The sequence below is a fragment of the Dioscorea cayenensis genome, chromosome 21 (assembly GCF_009730915.1).
Source record: "Dioscorea cayenensis subsp. rotundata cultivar TDr96_F1 chromosome 21, TDr96_F1_v2_PseudoChromosome.rev07_lg8_w22 25.fasta, whole genome shotgun sequence".
In the NCBI taxonomy this organism is placed as follows: Eukaryota; Viridiplantae; Streptophyta; class Magnoliopsida; order Dioscoreales; family Dioscoreaceae; genus Dioscorea; species Dioscorea cayenensis.
The window spans coordinates 3,315,381-3,339,780 of NC_052491.1; the positions used below are offsets into that span (position 1 = coordinate 3,315,381).

General features: G+C 34.8%; 1 protein-coding gene across 4 annotated transcripts in view; it reads left to right on the top strand.

Annotated features, from left to right (window-relative positions):
- Positions 1–4,904: 4,904 nt before the first annotated feature.
- Positions 4,905–24,400, top strand: part of LOC120252533 (histone-lysine N-methyltransferase ATXR4) — a 39,312-nt gene continuing 19,816 nt past the window's right edge. For all 4 annotated transcript variants that reach the window (XR_005534023.1, XM_039260704.1, XM_039260707.1 and 1 more), the window contains exons 1-2: positions 4,905–5,266; positions 5,348–5,461. Coding sequence is in view for 3 of the 4 variants with exons in the window: in XM_039260704.1 (XP_039116638.1) it covers positions 4,988–5,266; positions 5,348–5,461 (393 nt within the window). In the remaining variant the exon portion in view is untranslated. The remainder of the gene's footprint in view (positions 5,267–5,347; positions 5,462–24,400) is intronic.

A 24,400-nucleotide genomic window follows, 5' to 3' on the forward strand; every position in this document is an offset into this window, starting at 1 on the left:
GAGAGATTATAAGGGAACCTATAGTAGCTAAAATGTGGATTAATTACATTGAGTGAGTTGTTGGTGTGTTATTAAATGGATTCTCTTATTTTTGTGTTGTAGTTTATTTTTTAAAATGTTATGTATTTGCATATACATTAATGAAATGTATTGTTAAATGGATTCTATTGTCTTCTAATTAATGTATTTTACTTTTTAAAATGGAATCTTTTATTTGTTGAAATTCAAGATTCGTATACTGTCAAATGGTTTCTTTTATTTCATTATGTGACTTCTTGAAATGTACATGGACTTCTAATATGTCATTGTTATTAATAATTTTGTGTTCTTATTGATGTAGTTTAAATTATGTTAAAGAGGAAATCAAGTTCAAATATTCAAGATGGAAGAAGCACTGTACATGGACTTTTAATATGGATAATGTTTTGATCGTTGCATTCTTCTAACAACAAGCAATGGGAAATAGAGTTGGTGGAACACTACACACGCATTAGAGAACATAGTAAATGAACTAAAAAGTAAATTTTTTTTTGACAAACCAATAGACAAAGAAAGGGTCCAAAACCGCATGAAAAATATAAAGCGAGCATTTGCTATGACATTTTCAAGAATGGAATGAGTGGATTCGCATGGAATCCAACTATAGAAATGTAGAACTCTAAGACTTAAGTATGACAACATTTAATTGAGGTAAGTTTTTTTTTAATAATGATGTAATGTAATGTGCATTTTGTTAACAACATTGTTTTACATATAGGCCAAACTAGAAGCTACTGAATGGGTGAACAAAAGAGTTAGAAATTTTGAGAAACTTGGTCAACTTTATGGACAGGACAGGGCAACTGAGTAACAAGCTGAAACTGCGTTAGAAATGAGGCGACGAAGAATGTGAAATGAAAGGAATACCTTGGGAAACACAATAGATGAAATTGATTTGTTGGTTTCGCAGAACACCATGATCTTAGAGAATTGGGTGAAAATGAAAATACAGTTGTGCATAATAACAAAGGGGAAGATGAAGCATCACCAATGATTACAAATTAACAATCACAATTTCAAGCTCCAATTTCCTCTAGGTCCATGAAGAGCATCCAATTTCCTCTAGGTCCATGAAGAGCAAAGGATCTGATAATCATGATGACAACTTTGAGAAGTTGTATACAGTGATTCAGATGGTAGCAGATGCTATTTTTCAATCAACCAATATATTAGTTCAAGCATCTACCACCGATGTTACAAAGGATTACAACGCGTGGGGTATGCTTAAAGATTTAGGGATCTCACATCCTATTCTAAGCAAAGCTTACATGTTTCTTATTAAAGATTCTAAGTTGTTGGAAGGTTTAATTAAATATCCAACCAAGGAATGTAAGTCTCTATTGTTGAGTTGGTTGGGTTATGGTGATGACTCGTATGAGTGAAGTGAAAGGTTAACATTCTCTTCATTTCAAACATTGAATAATATGGGGCATATTTATGTAAGGTTATGCATGATTTGGTTATTTTGAAGGTTAAGCAAAAGATTGGAGGCATGTGTTTTGGCTTGGCATTGCATCCTATAAGATTTGGTGTTTGATATGATATATATATATTTTTTTGTTTAAGATTAAATAAATCTTATAAACATGTTTTTCTTGCACATAGGGGACTAAACATAGCGGAGAAGCTATACAAGCCTACCCAAAAGTAACAAATAGTTGAATTTCAGGTGGAAATCTGATAAGTAATAAATTATAATATATTTTTATTAGATTTAGGTTTCATTTCTTAGTTGATCATGCATCTTTCCCCATGTTTATAGTTTAATCTTACTCTTTTAGTTCAAGTTACTACTCTTCATCAGTTTACATGCAGATAAGTAGAGTTTGGTTTTTATTTGAAACGCGGGTGACCTATGGTAGCTACCACACCCATGGATTATGATGCAGAAATTTAAAAAACTAAAAACCTAGAAGAAGCACAACCCGCCCATGCTAGCTAACTTAGCCCTGGATTTTTTGCCGCCATCGTAACCCTAATTTAAACCTCATCTATATAAACGCAAGAAAGAAATTTTAAAGCATCTTTTGTCTACGAGAACAAGGAGACAATTTCTCTAAGGGTTGAATACCATCTAAAGCAGAAAGAAGACAAAGATCAAGGGAGAAATTCATCGATCTATAAGAACATCAAACGTGGAGGATCAAGAGTTTCTTCTTTCTTATTCTTTGATTTATTCCATTTGTAGATTTTTTATTATGATGAACTTTTTAGCTTGTAAATCGAACATGAGCTAGTAGATATTTTGTTCTTGGATTGGGATTAACCCAATGTTTAGATAATTGATTATGTATTAACTTCTATTTTCATATTAATGTTGATTTGCTTTTGATTCAATTTTATGGTACTTAATGGTTGTGAATGAGTTGGCCCCTCATATTTGCATGATTTTAGATATCAAAGGAAGAACTGAAAGGTGAACTAAGGTGTTGAAAACCTGCATGATTTTTGACATCAAAGGAAGAACTGAAAGGTGAACTAAGATGTTGGAAACCCTAGAATTGAATATGAAGTCATAGATTATGATTTCTTGAGGATTACTGAATGCCATAGAACTTGAAGGATCTAATTAGATTCAATTACCACGAAAGTAGGAGTTGTTTTAAGTTAGATACCTCGCTATATTCTGAAAGAAAATAGTAAGTATCATAGGGCATTCCACCTTCAAAGCAATTAAGCTTAACAAAAAAAGAGTCAATACGAAGTCTTTTATCTATCATTGTGGTGAACCTTAATCCTAGAAGCCCTTGAAATATGAATTAATCATTTAAACCATTGGTAGCCTTAATTTTGATAATTTTAGTTTTCATTAGTTATTATCTCCATAATTCACGTACTTAACGATTCATCTAAATAACGCCTAATTGCAAGAAATTTGTAGTTAGTAACAAAGTCCTCATGGGAATGATATTTAATTTACTACTTGAACGTTCCGTGTGTTTGCGGTATACATCAACTTCTTGAAGGAGTAGTAGTGTTACTTTTTGGAGGTGGTGTTGAAATATGTTTTCAAGTCTTTAAAGCTGTTGTTGATGCTGTTTGACCTTGGAATTTGGAATACTAATATGTTGTAAGACTCTACTAGCTTATGGCAGGAGAATATATATAATCTTTGTTTTTCTTTATATGTCTTCTTTATTAGTAGCTTATAATAATGTCTAATCATTTCATTGCCAAAATACTTCAAGGGTATTTTTAAAATATTAGTGTAAAGCCTTACCTTCTATTACCTTTAATCCAAATATTAAAAGGTTTGATAATCTCAATTTACCATAATCTACCTTCATTTATAAACCTTTTCTCCATCCCATCCAAGTAAAACCTGGTTGTTTGGTTCATAGTAATGAGATTACCTTGGTAATGAGGTCGGAAATATTATATACCTGGGAATGTTGTGGCAATGTAAGATTACCATGTTTAGTTGAGAATTTATATTACTGATAACTTTTATTACCATGTTTGGTTAGTCATGGTAAGCACTTAGGGGCCTTTTGGTTCGCGGTAATGTAGAAAGATTACCACGTGTTACGTGGTAATCTGAAAATATTACTATGTTTGGCATTGCACCGGTGGTAATATGGATGGTAATATCACATTACCAACTTATAAATATTACCAAGAAAGTGGTAATCCTATTATCACCAAATCTGGTGTCTATCTTGGATTACCATGGTAATCTTATAACTTTTTATATTTTAACAAATTGATTACCATGACAACCAAACACGGTAATGAACTATTCCTGGTAATAAGAGTTTCCAACCAAACATAGTTATATTAAATTACCACAATATTCCCAACCATATAACATTCCCACTCATATTACCATGGTAATCTCATTACGTGGTAATATGTCATTACCACGAACCAAACGACCCCTTAAACTAATATGTCAAATTTATCAAAATACCCTACAAATAAAATTTTGAAAAATTTAATTTAAAGTATTTAGATCAATAAATAATTAAATTATAATATCAAAAATTATTTTTTTGCACAATTTTTTAAAATAACTTTGTATTTACCGAAATACCCGTACATATAAAATTTAGAAAAATTTAATTTAAAGTATTTACATAAATAAATAATTAAATTATAATATCAAAAAATATTTTTGGCACAATTTTTTAAAAGATATTTATAAAAATACCCGTACTTATAGAATATTGAAAAATTTAAATTAAAGTATTTAGATAAATACATAATTAAAATATAATATCAAAAATTATTTTTTTTGCATAAATTTTTAACATTCTTTTGTATTTACCAAAATACACCCTACATATAAAATTTTGAAAAATTTAATTCAAAGTATTTACATAAATAAATAATTAAATTATAATATCAAAAATTATTTTTTGCACAAGTTTTTAAAATATATTTACCAAAATACCCCTACATATAAATTTTGAAAAATTTAAATTAAAGTATTTAGATAAGTACATAATTAAAATATAATATCAAAAAAAATAATTTTTTCATAAATTTTTAAAATTCCTTTGTATTTACCAAAATATCCCTACATATAAATTTTTGAAAAACTAAATTTAAAGTATTTAGATAAATAAATAATTAAATTATAATATAAAAAATAACGAGGGAAAATAAAAATTAGGGTTCTGATAATGAGTATAATAAGGAATTAGATTAAATAAGTGGGACTATAATTGAAAAAAAAAAGAAACATTATACATTATCAGATAGACACTTATTTTAGTGATTTATTTGGTAATATTTTATTATTAATAATTTCATATTATTATCAATATTGTTACTATTTATAGTATTGATGATAATCTAAATACATTAAACCAAACACAACATGACAATAATGCACCCTTAGCCCAACTTTACCCCAAAAAACCTTGTACCAACCCTTTCTATCATATTGTTTTCTAGTCTGGCGGTCAGTCTTGGTTCTCGAGCTCTAATATTATCCAGCACCGGCATGATCACTCTACGGCGCCGGCTTTCTTCCGATCTCCGCCAGCGCCTCGCTGACCTTCACCATCCATCGCATTCCTTCTCCATCCGCACCTTCTCCCAGGAAAAGGACGGCTTCAATAGCGGGACCACGAAGCTTGGCCCACCCCCGATCCAGGTATCTCTCACTGAATCCGCAGGAAGAGGTGTCTTTGCCACCCGACGGATCGGCGCCGGCGAGCTCATACACACTGCAAATCCCCTCGTTACTCATCCAACGCAATCCGGCCTCGACCGTCCACAAGTAATACTCTTTCTAAGACTTTGCTCAATGGACGCTGTGAATCCCTGCTTTTATACTCGATTTGGTTTTCATGTGTTCTAGGTCTGTTGTTATTGTCTAAGGAGGCTGGGGATGCGAGATGGTGTTCCTGTTACCTCTGCTCCGAATGGTGGATTTTGGTATTTTTGCAGCGATGCTTGTAAAGAACGTGCGAAGGTTCCTTTTGCCTTCTTTTCTTGGTTTTTTGGTGATTATCTACATTCTTTTATTGAACTTCTGCACGAATTGATATAGTTTGATGCTTAGTTTTTCACTGATTTTATCAGAACAATGCCAAGTTGTCACTACAAATTTAGATGGAAAAATGTATGGTTACATTTGGTACTTGCATGTTTATGTCTGAATCATAAACAATTCAAAAATTCTAAATTAACAATTTGGGATTTTATGTCAGTAGTATGTTTCATAAACCCAGTGGAAGTTGGAGCTATTGAATCCCATGAATCATTATTCATTATGTAATGGGTGTATTCCAACATACCCATAATTGAGGAGGTAAGGGCTTTTGAGATCTTATTGACAGCTTGTGAAGAGGATTGAAAGATTATTTCCAGTCAGAAGAAATGACTGAGCAAGATTTTGCTTGTTGGTAGATATGTTTGAGGCGAATATAAATTTAAATAAAGTTCCTTTTTGAAGATAAAACTGCACAATTTTTTTGCTTCAGCTTTTCAAAGTTGGAATTGAAGTCTTTGAAGAGCTGAAGGATGAGGCTTGGGAGTTAAATGAGAATTTTATTGACATAGAGCAAGGAGCAGGATAACTGTTGAGGAATTTAAGGTTTTGTTCTAATATCTTGAAACAACGGTGGAGTTATCTTTATTCTCTTTGAAATCATATAAAAAGACATAAAAAGGAAATCTAGCAGAGATAAATGCAGTGTCAAGGAAGAAATGGTTAAGTTTAAGCAAATTTAGTTAAAAGATTTGTGATGTATTTATAGCTGCTCTGAAAATCTCAGGCATAACAGTTAAAAGTAAGCCTATTAATGTATACTCTTAATGAATATAATATATATGCAATTTAGTAAGTTCTTAGTTTTGAGGGAAAATATCAGTCAATTAGCGTTTAACTATTATTTGAAGGTAGATGGCCAATGTAAATTTGAAGGTTCAATTATATGACGCTCTCTAAAGACTATATGGTGTTTTTTATACTATCCAAATGGATAGATTCGCTAAAATGTGTCGCCATTTACTTGCATAGCGATGCAATTCTTTTTATCTTTTGTGTTACATTTATTTTTGATTATTTTTTGTTATTAATCATTGAAAACATTCTTTGATGGATGTGTTCCTCATGATTGAGCAATATTTAGGTGCTTATGCATTTTAAATTGCATGTTATTATTTCTACTTTTGTAATGACATCTAGAGTAATAGTGGAAAGCCTAATTGCATACTAATGTATGTATTATCTATTATTTGTCACTGAAATAGCATATGTCAATATCTATATGTAAGCAATTGTGTATTATGTCTCATGACCAGTGAATATCTGCATACGCTGTAAAAGTGTATGTGTTGCATGCAAGTTATTGTAGCCCTTAGGGTGTAGGAACATGACTAATTAACTTTGGAGAAAATCAGTTCAATTGTATGATGAAAAATTTATGATAAACAAATTGTGGTATACTGGTATTTAGTGAATTAAGTTGTCATACTTTCCACAGTAAAATTAAGTTAGTTCATGATACCTTGGGTTTTTCCATATTAAATAAAGACTATTTTCTTAGACCTCCAGGCTAAAAGATTGGGCATCTTGGGTGTGGAAAACAATTTTGGAAACCATGTTTCCCAAGTTTTAATTTTTTGAACTTGAAGCAAACAGTGTTTTCTCCATCCTTCCTCTGGGTTGCTTTCATTGCAGCTCCTCTATTTAGGTATGCTATTTAAGTCCAAAGTAGAGAAAGAAATTTTTTTGTATGAAACAACTTATATTATTTCGTTTGGACCAAAAGTGCGGGAATGCACCTTTATTTGGGTAAAACCTGTTAGTTAGGATTGGGAGCTTCTTTGTCTAGGTCTATGATAGGCTTTTTGGCTTTTTGAATTGTTGTATACTTTTGTCTTGGGCTAAGTTGGCAAATTTTACTTTAATGTTTAAACACCTTTCATCATATATAACAAGAGCTAAAATGACAGATAATGTTACATAAATTAACTTGATAAGAGACAAGTGACTTGTACTTAACATATACTTAATGATATCAATACTTTATATAGCAACAAATAAAAATTTTATTTAGATAATTGGTTGTATCTTCCCATTTTATCTGTTAGTTGGAATTGTGTGAGATGACTCACTAGCTTAATCTGTTTTGCCAACATGGATATCATCATTTTCCATGGTCAATAGTTTAGCATGATTAGTGACATTTGTAGATGATATCATCTATTCTATGTTTGGGCCTATGTGATGTATGATATGTCCTTTGGCATAGAAGAACTTGTCTTTTGCTGTGTACTGAATTCCATATCATATGCCATTCTAGCCCTGAAAAGAAAATCAGGTTGAATAGAAGATAACTTGTCCATAGAAGGACATATCATATGCCATTTGTTGGAGTTTGAGGATGATCAAACAACGATAAAGTGGCAGAAAATTAATATATTGGGTCAAATTCCTAGCCTGATTCATGCGTTTCAGTGGTTTAGTGATGATACCTTTTGTGTGAACGAAAGCTTCTTGTACTTCAACCTCAATTCTTTTTTCGATCATAGGTGTTGCCGAGGACGTGCACCCTGTACCGGAATGCACATGAACAAACTCCTTCAAAAGGGGTGGTGGTTATGTGCTAGCACATGATTAGGAACAACTTCCTTCTATTTTTAATTTATCTCTCTCTCTCACATATTTGGCTCTGTGTAAGACATTATATATATATGTATATATTTTAGTTCATAACTCTCACTCTGAATGTTGGGAAGTGCAAGAGTCATGAACGTTTGGGAGTTCAAAAGTCAAAAGCGTTTGGAAGTTCATGAGTCACAATAAAATCCCTTTTAAATTCAAACTTATATATTTATTTATCTTTAAAACAATTTTTTAAAGATAATTACCAAGAGCAATAGTTGATTTAAAACACCCTTTAATTCGGGAATATAAATCAGATCTTAAAATCTCATTTAAAATCTAGAATAAATAATTTTGTTATTAAAATCCCATTTTAAAACAAAACTACCATTAAAATAATGGTAAACAAGGAGATAGTTTTGATTAGGTTATTTGTCAGTTCAGATGAACTTAAGCAACATAACTTGAAGCCTATTTTAGTCTGTTCTAAGTGTCTGACCCTGTAGGTTCACTTAACATTGGCAGTAGGTTCAAATGACATATTTGGCCCAGAAGTCATATGCAGCCTCTAGCAAGACATTATAACTACCCAAGTTAAATGAATTTCAGTGATTTGAATATACTTAACTCACAGAATGATACTTGCTCCTTTTGTCACATGATATCTCTATTAAGCATAAGGCATGGATTATATCACTCTTATATTGCTTAATCAAGTTTCTTGATTCCTAAGTAGATTTGTGTAATGAATGATATTAATACACTTCTCAACTCATTCGACCACGGTCGTGTATTATCTTGAGTCTCATTTATCGAAGGCCCAAAAATCTCTCTCAAATTTGAGAGGGACAAATCCTTTCACTATCACTTACATTCCACTGCATAATTTATTTTATATCCAGTTATTTTTTTTATCATCCGGTTAAAGGTGGTGTTAGACTACATGAAAACATAGTACTCTTTATGTAGGAATCCATGGTGACTTCAGGTTGAAGAATTGTTATATCACCACTAGTGTACTGCTATGGGAGATACTTATGACATTAATCCATGTAGTAATCTCACGGTGAGTCCAATACAATGTTATCCAACATGTATCCGAACTTTAACTTATAATCTTATATTCATAACCAGTAAAACGTGATCATTAGTCAATTAACGTACTAGTTTTAATTCATTATCATTCCGCCGATAATGAGTGTCTAGGGACTACTTAGGATAGTATTCCTTTTGCCATAGGGTTGTACTATCAAGTCACGTACTTGATGACCATTAGGCAGAATCAACTATTCATGGAACTCTTTATCAAGTTAAGCATCAAAATGTTAAATAATGAGAAAACCTTATTTATTAATATAAAGTGCAATAATAACAATATTTATTTCATTGGCATAGGGTGCACTGTTAACACATGGATCGAATATGTATTTTGTATGTTTTTTTCGGTTATTACGAAGAACTAGACGATGAACCCACCATCATTAAAAAGGAAAGAAAACGTAATTTTCTTGCTTCCAAGAGACAAAAGCAAAGTTCAAAAAAAAAAAAAGGAAATGATGTTTGCATGTTACGTCCCCATTTCTTAAGTTTGAGTTGCTTAATCAATAGATCTTTTGTGCCTGGCTACATCTAGATCAGAATAGTGGTTAACTGCATTTAATTTTTCAAAATTTCTTTTTTTTTTGGGCCTACATTGAATGCATATTTTGTGCCAAAAATTGAATGAAGTGGAGAAAGCCTTTGTTTTTCTTATCATGTATAATGCAAAATTACAAGATATAGGTCAACAATGGACGAGCGGGCTAGGATTTTTCCACAAAAATCTCAACAGAAAAAACAATTGAAACCAATCCTACCTCAGTCACTTTCTAACGAATCTCTAGTTTTCATTACTCTTATCAACATGGTGCATAGATATCTATTATGCTTATCTTGCTTATTAGGAATTCAAAGTGTGTCCTTCCGATCCCCTTAATTAGGATGTCGATGGTTTCTTGTGCAATTGGAACAAATGGCATGCCAATCACTCATCTTTTTGAATTTTCTTTTGTAAAATGTCTGTTAATCTCCCTATGGTTGGTTTTGTTATGTTGTACAACATTATGTGTAATGTTGGTTGCTGCCTTGTTTCAGTATATAATTTCATGTCCTTAAATTGGTATCTTTAGCCGTTTTATGACTCTTTTTAGTCATAGTCCTTCATATATTCTATGTGCTATTATTACTAAGAGTTTTGTGTTAGCACTTTCTGGCTATTGCATTGTACTTTTTATTTTACCAAGTGACTAGATTACTCCACACATAAGTGAAATGGCTAGAGGTGGACTCTTTTATCAATGCCAGATCCCGCCCAGTCAGCATTGATGTAGACTTCAATCCCTTGTTGCTTATTCTTCTTGAAGAACAATTTTTTTCTTGGATTGCTTTTTAAATACCTTTGAATTCGTTACATTGCTTCTATATTTTCCTTCATAAGGAGAATGCATGAATTGGTTTACTATGCTAATGTGGGGGCCATGTCTGGTCCAATGTGTGACAGATAAATAAGTCTCTCGACTAGCATCTGGTACCTTGTAGTATCAATGAGTATTTTTTTTTTAATCATCTCCCATCTCCCATCTTATGATTAAGGTTTAAGGGGTCTCAACAGGTTCATAGCCACTCATACCTGCTTCTTTTAAGAGGTCAAATATGTACTTCCTTGTGAAACTCTGATTCTTTTCTTTGTTCGAGTAATCTCCATCCCAAGAAAATGCATTAGTGATGGCAAGTCTTTGATTGCAAATTCTGAAAATAAGCATTTCCTCAAAATTTCCATCTTAGCAATTCATTTCTAGTAGTATAATATAATCCAGGTAAACAATAAAACAATAATTTACTAGGTTGAAGAAATTTTACCGAGTATGATCTGTCTGCCCCTAAGAGTATCCTTGCTTTTTTACAGGCTAAGTAAATTAAGAAACCACACATTAGGTGATTGCTTGAGACAATACATAGTTTTTTTTAGTTTGCATGCCTTGGAGCCATACCTTTTATCAAAGTTATGCAGAGACTTCTTGTATACTTCCTCCTCAAGTTTCTTGTTTTAGGAATGCATTCTTGGCATCTAATTGTTGTTTTGGCTAGTCTAGGTTTTTGCAATTGATTGAAGTATAATAATTCTATTAAGTTTGGGTACAAGTACAAGTATTTTTGACAAGTCTATGCCATAAATTGATGGTAAACAACCATTTGCATGCTGCAGGCTTCTTCCCTTCAAGTAGATTTACTACGTTCAATGTCTCATTTTTGTCAAGAGCCTTCATATCCTTAAAGATAGCTTGCCCTCATTTTGGATACAACAGGGTCCAAAACAATTTAAGAAGTTCACAAATTATTGTTTTTAATTTTGGTTTCTTCTCATTGATAAATTTTTTGGGCTTATATAAAGCCTTAACACCTCACTCTTATAAAAACAACCCCGGACTATTTCATAGTTACCTATTTGCCCATAGGCTCCTGAAAAACCTGAAAATATATAAACATACAATAAATCTCAACACTCCCTCAAGACGGGCGAAAGGTATCCACTAAGCCCATCTTGTCACATCCTCTAGCTAAGTCTAACGAATTGAGCCCTTTCGTTAGACAATTTGTTGCCTGGTTTTTTGTTGAAACATGGCCTAGCTCCAGTAGTCAACTATTCAACTTCTCTTTGATGAAGAACCTATTGATCTCGATATGCTTGGTTCTATCATGATGCACTGGGTTGTTGGCAATGCTTATGGCTGACTTGTTGTCACACCACAACTTCATTCTGACTCCTTGATCCAGCTTCAACTCCACTAACATACCTTTTAGCCATATTAACTCTGTAACTCCCAAAGCTATAGCTCTGTACTTAGCTTCCGCTGTCGATCTTGCTACCAAAGACCGCTTCTTACTTTTCCAACAGACTAAGCTGCCTCCTACAAAGATGCAATAACCCGAGGTGGATCTCCTAATCATCGGAACAGCTAGCCCAATCAGAGTCACAATAGCCCTTAATGCTCACATGACCATTCTTCCTGAATACCAGCCCTATTCCAGGGGCACTTTTCAAATACCTTACGATCTGGTACACTGCCTCCATATGACCTTTCCTCGGGTCATGTATGTAGCGACTCAACACGCTTACCGCAAAAGAGATATTAGGACGTGTGTGACTCAGATAGATCAATTTGCCTACCAGTCTCTGGTATCTCTTGCGATCAACTAGTTCTCCTACCAATTTGCGCTCAGCTTGAACCCTTGGTTGATCGGTGTAACCGCAGGTTTACACCCCAACATACCCATCTCCGTGAGAAAATCAATTGCATACTTCCTTTGAGAGAGAACCATTCCCTCCGCTCCTAGAGCTATCTCAATCCCAAGGAAATATTGAAGCAAACCAAGATCTTTCACCTTAAATTCTTTGCCTAGTCTCACCTTTAGTTGGGCAATCTCCTTCTCATCGTCCCCTGTGATGATCATGCCATTCACATATACTACAAGTATAGTGCAACCACCATTTCATCGAAAGAACACAATGTGGTCAGCGTTGATCTGCTGGTATCTCATACCTATCATAGCTCTCCTGAACCTGTCGAACCAAGTTTGAGGGGACTGCTTTAGCCCATAAAGAGATTTCTTCAACCTTCAGACCTTACCCACTGTCTGGTTTGTGCCAAATCTTGGTGGTATATCCATGTACACCTCCTCCACTAAATCCCCATGATGAAATGCATTCTTCACATCTAGCTGGTGTAGCTTTCACCCACCATTCCTGCTAGCGAGACTAACGTCCGGACGGTGCTCATCTTCACTACAGGTGCAAAGGTTTCATCATAGTCGATGCTATAGGTCTGGCTGTACCCTTTTGCCACCAAGCGTGACTTGTAGCTCAACATGCCCGTCTGGATTCTTCTTTACAGTGAAGACTCACTTGCATCCAACTGTCCTTTTTTCGGATGGTAGTGACACTAACTCCTATGTGAAATTTTTGTCAAGAGCCCTTAGTTCTTCCTGCATGGCTGCGTTCCACTTTGGGTCCTCCTTTGCTACTTGCCAACATTTGGGTACAGAGACAATGTCCAAAGATGCAATGAATGCTCCATATGTGAATGATAGATTAGAGTATTGAACAAACTGGTCAATATTATGTAGAAACCCAAAACGATCAAGAGAATTTCCCGCATTGCTACGAGAAGTCCTTCTTAATGTCACGGGAGAAGAAGAGAAAGTAATCATATCACCTAGATTTGTGGTGGATGATGTAGGTGTCTCAGGAGTTGGAGAAGGTTGAGACAAGGAACTTAGCACGAGTGGTACTGTATGCATAGGTACATTCACATTTCTTCTTCTTTGGTACACACTCAATTTTCCATGAGCCATTTTCTCCTCCTGTTACCTCTATTTTAGCCTGTTTTTCCAGCTCATCTTCACTTGATTCTTCCTTCAAAACAGGACCCGATCCCATCTCTAATTGAATCAGCCTTTCTCCCTCACTTTTCTCCCCCTCTTGCCTTATTTCTCCACTATCTGGCGAGTCACCAAAGGGTACGGTTACTCTCAAGAGGTAGTATGTATCAGACTCGCGAAGAGTCACATCTATACCTACAAACAATCGCCTTTCTCCTGGGCTCCAATACATATACCTTTTCTGAGTGGCAGAGTAGCCTACGAAAACACATTTGATTACTCTAGGATCTAGCTTCCCCACTGTTGGTTTGTTGTCTCTCACAAAGCACACATCCAAACACTTTTAAGGGAAGTGCTCCTCCATTATCACCTTTCAACATTGTAAGGGAATAGACCCATTTACAACCAATGGGTTTAACGCCACTAGGACAAGGAGCAATGTCCCAAGTATGATTCTCTTGGAGAGCTTGAAGTTCTTCCTACATAGCTTTTACCCAACATGCATGTTTACTTGCTTGAGAATAAGAAGTAGGAACTGCATTATCAACTAAAGTCGCTAAGAATCCATACTTATCAGGAGGTTTACGAGAAGATCTTCGAAGACCCACTAGATTGGTTGAAGTGGTAGTGTATCAACTAAAGATGCATGCTCTGGATTAGGATCAGGACAGATCTGTGATGATGGAGGCCTTCGTCATTTGTAGACAATGTTAGGTTTAAAGCATACAATTTGTGATAATGGCTCCATGGTCACTGCATCAATATCATCAAAGCCAGTTAGGAGAACACTGTTGGAAGGAAAAACATGCTGCTGAAAATAGTATTCATGCTCAAAGAAAATGATATTTCTAGAGATATGCAAACGATTAGCAACATTATCATAACATAAAAATCCCTTTTGAGTGGTGTTATAACCCATAAAAGCACATTGAACTGCTTGTGCTGTGAGCTTGTGACGTTCATGAGGTGGCAAGTGCATGAAACAAACGCAACCAAATGTGTGTAGCATGTGATAATCAGGATGCTCACCAAAAAGACGATAATAAAGAGAATCAAAACCCAATTGTTGAGAAGGCAAGAGATTAATCAGATACACGGCAGTTGACAAAGCTTCAACCCAAAATTTAGACGACATTGAAGACTGTATGAGTAATGTTCGAACCATATCCAACAAGTGACGGTTTTTACGTTCAGCCATCCCATTTTGTTGTGGGGTATAAGGACAAGATCGTTGAGATAGGATACCTTTATGTTACAAGAATGCTTGAAACTCATGTGACACATATTCGCCACCATTATCAGACCGTAAAATTTTTTTACAAGTGGAAAATTGTCTCAATGTAAGCCACAAAGGTTTGAAAAACAGTAAACACCTCAGCTTTTGTGCGCAAAAAATATATCCTTGTGAATCGACTATAGTTGTTAATGATCGTCACAAAATATTTTTATTCTGCATGTGAAATAACAGGAGTAATGCCCCAAACATCACTATGTATAATCTCAAAACATGCATTAACACGACCACCATAGGTAGGAAAAGGCAATGTTTTACTTTTTCCTAATTTACAAGTAGAACAATCAAGAGATAATGCATGAGTAGAACATTGAGCTCTATTACCAAGAAAACAACGCTTCATTAAATTAGATAAAATCACGTCATTTGGATGACCTAATCGTTTATGCCAAACTTCAGCCTTATTTTCAACAATCATAGAAGCTAAAGATAAAGTTCTAGGAATAGTAAATTTCAATGGAAATAATCTTCCCACCTTAGGCCCCCGAGCGATCATTTTCCCCGACGCCTTATCCTGCACAAGACAGCCACCACGAGAGAAATGTACATCACAATTGTTCTCCACTAGTTGACCAACAAAAATTAAGTTGGTAGACAATTTAGGAGCAACAAAAACATGAAGAAATGAATGTCCAATATCACCAATGGCTATAATTGGAATGTTACTACCATTAGCTATCTGAATATTTTGTCTACCATTATATTGCCGCCAATTTTGTAAGAAATCAGATTAACCAGTCATATGATTGGATGCTCCTAAATCAATAAACCATATAGAAGAGGCTGTCATACCTTGGCCCTGAAGTCCAAGTGCAGAGAATGCCGTCAGAATCATTTGTTGGACCATTTATGGAGTCATCACAACTTGATTAGTGTTTGTGGTTGTAGAATTTGGAACAGTAGCGTGAAAAGCTTGGGCTCGCTTATTTTCTGGACGTGTAGGACATTCCTTGATAATATGCCTATTTTGCTTACAGTAATTGCAAAATTTCTTACCACAATTGTGAGCAATATGTCTAAACTCCTTGCAGCTATAGCACTGTGTTTGTCCTTTGCCTCCATTCCTACCTTGTGCAGCATAAGCGATATTGATATTTTCTGCAGATGCACTTATAACAGATTGCGTTGCCAATCTTTGCTCTTCCCGTAATAATTCACCAAGACATGTATCCAAATAAGGAACTGGATTTCTATTAAGCAGTCCACCACGAGCAACTTCAAATTATGGTCTCAGCTTCATCAAAAACTGATCACGCATACTAACTTCATGAACTTTTTGAAAGCTTGCCAAAGCCTCCTTAGGTACCTCAGAGTAGATGATACCACAATATTCACTCCATAGATTAACAAATACTAGAATAATATTGCTCAATTGAGAGATTTCCTTGATTGAAATTACTGATCTCAAGTTCAAGTTGACATCGTCGTGCAGTATTATCTTGATGATATATACGCTTCAAATAATTCCACATCTCTTTAGCTGTACTAATTGAACGCAGATTGTTCATCATATGGACTTCAATAGATGCCAAAATCCAAGAGATGATGCGAGCGTCATTTGCCTCCCATTTACTACGTACTTTCTCATTTTCAGGATTAGAAGAAGACCCATCAATATGACCCCAAAGCTTTTTCCCTTTCAGAAACATTCTGAACTGAAATTCCCATGCCGCATAATTCTTTCCTGTGAATATGATAGCCAAAGTCTCTACACCTGATCTCCCAAAAGAGTGCTCAATAGAAATTCTCAAACAAATTCAAATGTGAATCTAAAACCGCAGAATGAATCAACCAAGAAATCTTAAAGCCAAGATGTTGATTAGAAATCAACCTAGAAAAGTGCAACAGAAAACACCTAATAATTCAAATATTCATCTATGGATTCAATAGACTGGCTCTGGTACCATGACAAACTTTGAATAGATTGACTGAAAAATCCTCCCTTTCTCCCATTGACTCGTTTTCTTAAATCTGAATTTCTGTACAACTATTTTTGGTAATAATCTATATACAGCTAATTATCTTAATTCACAGCTAATGCACTGATTACATATATTCTATTCTAGGTAAGAATATATAAAGATCTATGACATGATTTGTGCCATAATCTTTGCTTGCCATAATCTCTGCCATTGGTAGGTCTTGATATATGTGAACTACATCCACCTCCAGTAACAGTCAAACTCAATAAAAAATAAAACATGGAGTAGGGTAAAAAAAAAGCCACATGTCATCAAAATCAACTATCTAAAGCAACAATCAATGAAAAAACAAAAACCATATGTCACATTTCTCTATGTACAGCCACATGTCTTCTTTTTTTTTTTGGTCCTTCAAAATTTTCCAAGAAAACTGAAGTGCAAAACATTAAGTTATTGCTATCTCTATGTGTCAATTACCACCATCTAATGTAACAATCAAAATAAACATCAAATAAATATCTTCAAATGATAGGACTACCTAAATGAAGTCTAAATGGTGTCCTCAAGCTTTCATCGGGCCCTAATATCAAACAAATTTAGGTTATTTTTTAATTAATATTTTGCTTTCATCAGACCCTAATGTCATGCAAATAGCAAATTATTATGTCAATTATCTACAATTGAATTTGTGATGAATTATTATGATTTTCTAGTTTAGAAATGTATTTTTAGTAGCATTTGTGGTGAATTTTATTAACTTTCATACCAGATTGCAACTATCAACAGATGGAACATCTAATTTTGTTTTTATCTCTTGTACATTTACTTATTTTGGACTGCCAGCGACCACAATAAAGGAGACAACTCCTTTGTCAGCACATGTTCAAAACATAACAATAATATAATAGGGAGCTGATCAATAATACATGTACATTGTCACGCCCCGAACCCTGAACATTGACAAACGGCTGCATACCTACAAGGTCGTGACCAAGTAGGCACGCAAGGCCTCAAAACCTGTCTCACACTAGATAAAAACAATCTTTAACAAAGACATTAACTTTCAAAACCAATAGACAGGCACAATGCTCGAAACACAACAAAAACGAACAAGTGTCTCATATGACATTAAACATAAGACAAAAAGTTCTAAGTCCACAACAAGGGAAGATTACTAACTTGAAATATAACTAGGCGGTGACTTGCTCAACGACCCCACTAAGCTGTCCACCACCTAACCGTACTCCTGATCTGAAAGAGAGAGAGAGAACAACGTAATGAGCTTGGTAGCCCAGTAAGCAACCACTAAAAAATATCGGGATCACAAAAATTCAATAATTTCTAAAAACATACAAAATGTAACAAGGCGGAATAAATATCAAAGTGAAATCCAGAAATCAGAAATTAATCATAACAGATTTGGTTTACCAAAATAACAAGCATATATGTCCCCCAAACAACTAATGCCAAAACAAAATATCATAACTCATTTATTTAAACTCGGTGACCCGAGTCGGATTTCAGAACTCATAGGTTTACCCTCGGTGACCCGAGCCAAAATATCAGAAGCTGTTATTCTTCACCGTCGGAATGGTGCGAAACTATAGTTTCTATATCAGAAGTACGTGTCGACACGGTCAGTGTTTAACCCTCAGTGACAGGGTTATTGAATAGTTAATTGGGGACTACGAGTTTCTATACAAAAATATATCAGTATGTCCAAAATTATTGTCAACACAACAATACTGAAATTCAGTGATCCCGTTTTTTAACAAAAATAATTCCAATTATATCAAATAAGATAATGCCAATATGTGACAACCTCTGTTAACATAAATAATCAATATTGCCTACATAAATAAGATTATATAGATATATAGAATCTATGAAATAATTCAACACTCAACAACCGGTTTCTTTCTTTTCCTTTAATAATTTGATAAGTAAAACAAATAATAAAATAAAACAAAATAAACAATAAATAACCAAATGAAAAGCTAATGTCACGTTAACATTTATATAAATCGTACCATGCAAAAATATCATAAATCAATTAAATAACATTAATATATTTGAAAGTAATTATCAATGGGCAAAATATCAATAATCAAATAAACAATTAATAAATATTGCTAAATTCTGAAAATAATGGCCAACATAACCACAAAAATCAAAACATAAACCTGTGAACAGTATACAAATGGTTTTTATTTTCTAAACAATAAAATCTAAATTAACAAATAATTATATAAACCATTATTGAAAATCAGAAATTTGCATATACATATATGTATAGATTTATATGTGGTTTACTTATCTGACTAGCTAACACCAAAACTACAAGCACCACGAAATTAGGCTTCCACAGAACACCCTATATTTGAGAGTGCATTCCAATGTATTAAAACGCTAAACATGCTACAAATACACAGGAATATACAGTGGATCAAATTCCTACCTTAACTATCATAATACTTAAAACATCCAACAATCCAATTTATATAAACATATACATGTATATATTTATATATATAAATCTGTGTGTGTTAACTATTCATACATAAAACTTCTCCACTAATTCCTAGGAAATAAAAACAAATACAGTATCTAAAACAATTGATCAATTATAATATATATTTATATATATATTAATATAAACGGACTACAGAACCTCAACTAATTTGGTTTCATAAATTCAGTGGGATTTCTATCTACACAACTATACATCCTTGAAGTAAAAGCATCATATATCATCAAAATATAAGCAACACTACTTTACACTGAACACAACATCAGAACCCATAACTTAATATATATATATATATATATTCATATACTATATGTGCTAAAATAGTGGACACAGGCTGCAACAATAATTCCGAATCTATGACACACAATAAAATTGAATTTGAAAGAAATAAAGATATATATATATATATATGAATATATTTGCTAAAAGAGTGGACACCACACAGCCAGCACACTAAATCAAATAATAATAATAATAATAAATAAAATAAAATAAAATAAAACTGAATTTAAAAGAAATATATATATATATATATATATATATATATGATTCTTATCAAATCAAGAATAATTTTTTTTTTTTTCAAACATAGAGAATCTAAGCATGAACGGAGACATTAACAAACTTGCAAATCAATGTTGAAAAATTCATTGTGCAATAGCCAGTATAAACATGAGATAATCAATCCACTAGACATACAACATAAGCCTAATCAAGATCAATAAAACAATGCCACGACAAGATCTAGGAGGTAAAAAACTCCACCACTTAACCCTAGATCTAGGAAGAGAACACTTATCTTACAACGATAACGACACAACCCTTGACGAAGAGGCCTATCTCCGTCCTCGCCACTGGCACCACACACCAAAAAGAAAAAGAGTAGTAAAAAGGCAAGATCTCTCACTCTTTCTTGGTCCAAACGAGATTCTATATCGGAAGAAACAAAGAGACGGCGGCTAGGGTTTTGAAAACCTAATAAAATATAAAGATTAGGAAAAACAAAATAAAAGGGTTTTTCTTTTCCTTTTCCGTAACCGCCATGCATGCAAAATAAATGAATTAAATTTTAAAAAAAAAACCTGTGGGGCCCACATACATAGTGTTTACTTAGCAAGATTTATGTATCATTAATTTCTTGACAGACTCGGTTGTTCAACCAAATGCTTGATCTTGTTGGCTGAGTTATTCTAGGCTTATTTATTTATTTTGGATAGAATAATATCCTTTGCTGTTGCTACAAGTTTTCTCTGGAGATTGCTCAGATTTGATTTTCAATATCTTATGTTCGACCTTCCTCCAACCTAATATTTGAAAAAATTCCTTTAACGCTGCACTCGTATCCCCCAAGCAAACACCTTTGGATCTATTGCGAAAATCTTCTTGACTTCATATTAGGATTACTTTAGTTTTGTTCAATTAGGTGTTTTCCCCAATCTGATTCATTGATCCAAGTGATTATTGAGTTGGCATGTATCATTTCACTTGGGATTTTCTCTGCCTTGCTAAGCTAGTTGAACAGGTTAGATGCAAAATGAGCACATAATCTAAGGTCATTCAGAGCTTTTGGGTTAATATGCTTGTGTTGCATTTAACTCAACCCAACAATAGCCTTAATTGGGTAAATGAGAGTCACATTACTGACTTTGGCTACTTTTGGTAGAAGTCAAAATACATAAGTGAACACATTTTGAAAACCACTTTCGACCAAACATGCAAAAGTGTAAGGAATCATGCCATGGAAATGTAAGTATATGTTCCTAAGTAGAAAGTGTAATGGGTTGATCTAGCACAACCGATTGGTAGCTCTAATTGGGTCAAATAGAGTTGCACAAGTGATAGTCTACTTTGGCATAAGTCAAAAGACACATGTTGACCAAGCGTGAAGCGCCATTTCCCAATTGATAACCTTTTTTCTTAAGCATGCAAAAGTATAAGGAATTGTCCCACTAAAAAGCATAAGGACATGCCTCATCTCAAGACTTAGCGGCTTTTGGTAACTAAAAATCTTTGTAGATAGATAACATGATGGAACACAAACATTACAGTTTTGGTAGATTAAATGCTTTCCATTTTCCAGCATACAAATGCATTGCTAGATACATCTAAGTCTTTTTCATCCTAATATAGCATTTTCATCATAATATAGCACATCAATTGATGAAGGATTCTGCTTTAGTCTCTGTTCAATGAGCTATTATAGCTTCTTTGATCTTTGTCTTCGCATATTCTTCTTTTCAACTTGATCAAGAAGTATTTGAATTTAATAATGTGATTCCACATTATATTATAAACACGCAAGCTTGGAGAGTTCAATTATCTATGTGAGAATAGGAGAAATAATTTTTGGATATCAATTAAGAAAAGAGTACAAGAGTATATATAGAGAAATATTAGGGTTTGTGTATGGGCCCAATATGGTCCATTAACCAATCTAAGCTCTAACACTCCCCCTCAAGCTGGAGCATATATATCAAACATGCCCAGCTTGTTATATAGATTACTAAAAATTTTAACACTTAAACCCTTGGTGAAGATATCCGCCAGTTGCTCAGATGACTGGGTATATGACGTAGAGATGACTCCCTTTAATACCATATCACGAACGTAGTAACAATCAACGTCCACATGCTTGGTACGCTCATGGAATGTTGGATTGTTTGCAATGAAGATGGCGGCCTGATTATCACATAACATCTGCATAGGTATCATGATGGGGAATCCTAACTCAGATAGAAGAGGCTGCACCCAAACCATCTCACAAGCTGTCTGTGCCATTGATCTGTACTCTGCTTCGGCACTCGATCTTGAACCACATTCTGTTTCTTACTTCGCCAAGTAACCAAGTTTCCACCAACATACGTACAAAAACCTGACGTAGACTTATTGTCACCTCTGTCGCCAGCATAACCTGAGTCAGAATAGGCTGTAATGTCTAGGTGACCATGGTTCTTGTAGAGAAGACCTTTGCCGGGAGCTCCTTTAATATATGCAAGCACCCTCAGAGCACCCTGCCAGTGAACTTCTCGTGGCTCATGCATAAACTGACTCAAGAGTTCAACTGCGTAAGATATATCAGGACGAGTAATTGTTAGATAAATGAGCTTGCCAATCAAACATCTGTATTGACCTGGATCTTTGAGAGTTGGGGATGATGCCTCCCAGAAGGGTGGTGACTGCTCAATAGGTGTACTCTCTGGTTTACAACCCAATAAATCAGTCTCCTCAAGTAAGTCCAATACATACTTCCGCTGTAAAAGCATCATCTTTCCTTTGGCATATGTAAACTCAATACCAAGGAAGTATCTGGGTCGTCCCATGTCTCGTGTAACGAAATGCTTCATTAAATGCTCCATAGTTCTCTGAATGCCCTGATAATTGCTACTCGTCAACAAGATGTCATCAACATATACCGCAAGTACAACACATCCAGATGAAGTGTTCTTACAGAACACGTAGTGATCTACATTGCACCTACAAAAACCATCTGCAACTGCAATTACACTAAACTTTTCAAACCATGCACGAGGACTCTGTTTCAGACCATAGATCGCTTTCTTGAGCTGGCAAACTACATTCTCCCCCTGAGCAACATACCCTGGAGGTTGCTCCATAAACACTGTCTCAACTAAGTCTCCGTAGAGAGGCATTCTTTACATCGAGTTGACAGAGTGCCCATGATTGATTCATAGCTACCGACAGTAGAATGCGAATGGAATTCAGACGAGCAACCGGTGAAAAAGTCTCAGAATAATCAACACCATAAGTCTGAGTAAAACCACGGGCCACCAACCGGGCTTTGTAGGGATCAACTCTACCATCAGCTTTGTGCTTGATAGAGAAGACCTATCGGCAAGTGACGACGCTGGTATCAGCAGGGCGAGGCACGAGCTCCCATGTACCACGAGATCTCAAGGCTTCCATTTCCTCATCCATTGCCTTCTGCCATTGTGGAAGCAGACGTGCATCCTGGTAGTTCCTGGGGATTGACTCAGCAGACAAGGAAAGAGCAAATGTGCGGAAGGACGGGTGAAGATTATCAAAAAAAACAAAAAGTGAGATGGAATGTTTGGTACAAGAACGAATACCTTTGCGAAAGGCAATGGGAAGTTCAAGAGACGGGTCTGCATCATCCAGGGAGACAATCGGAGGAGGTGAATCTGGCGGTGGTACATGTTGGCGGCAATGATAAATTTGTCCAAAACGGCCATCATTTGGATCTACTAGAGGAGGCGTCACACTAGGCACAGGCACAGGTGGAGTAACCGAAACAGGAATAGGGAGAACAATATCAGATGACGTAGTTAACAAATCGTGAGAACCCGAGTTAGCAAAAAAAGATTGAGACTTAAAAAACATGACATCCATAGACACATAGTACTTCCGACTAGTCGGGTGGTACAAACGTTATCCACGTTGGGTGCGGGAATATCCGACAAAGACACATTTAAGCGCACAAGGGCACAACTTATCCAAACTAGGAGTTGAATTATGAACAAAACCAACACAACCAAAAACACAAGGAGACAAGCGAAACAACTCAGTATCAGGTAGAAGACAACGTAGAGGGACCTCTCCCCCTAGGGGTGCAGAAGGCATACGATTAATAAGATATACTGCAGTTAAGATAGCATCAGACCACAAATACCTAGGGACATTACGCTCCACTAAGAGAGTGCGTGCAACATTTAAGATGTGATGATGCTTTCGTTCAGCAACCCCATTCTGCTGAGAGGTGTGTGGACAGGTGGTTTGATGAATAATCCCAAAGGACACACATAAAGAATTTACAACAGAAGATTCAAATTCTAAAGCATTATCAGTACGAAGACATTTGATAACAGTGGAAAACTGATTTTGTACTTCCAAAATAAATGTTTTAAGGACATCAACAATAGATCGACGGTCTTTTAACAAATATACCCATAACACTCGGGAAAAATCATCAACAAACACAACATAGTAATGATGACCGGAAATAGATGCGACTCTAGAAGGTCCCCAAACATCACAATGAACTAGATCAAATGACGACTGACTAGACACTAGAGTAGAACGTTTAAAGGTAGCGCGATGATGCTTACCCAACTAACACGACTCACATTGAAATGACTCGACCCGAATCCAAGGCAAAG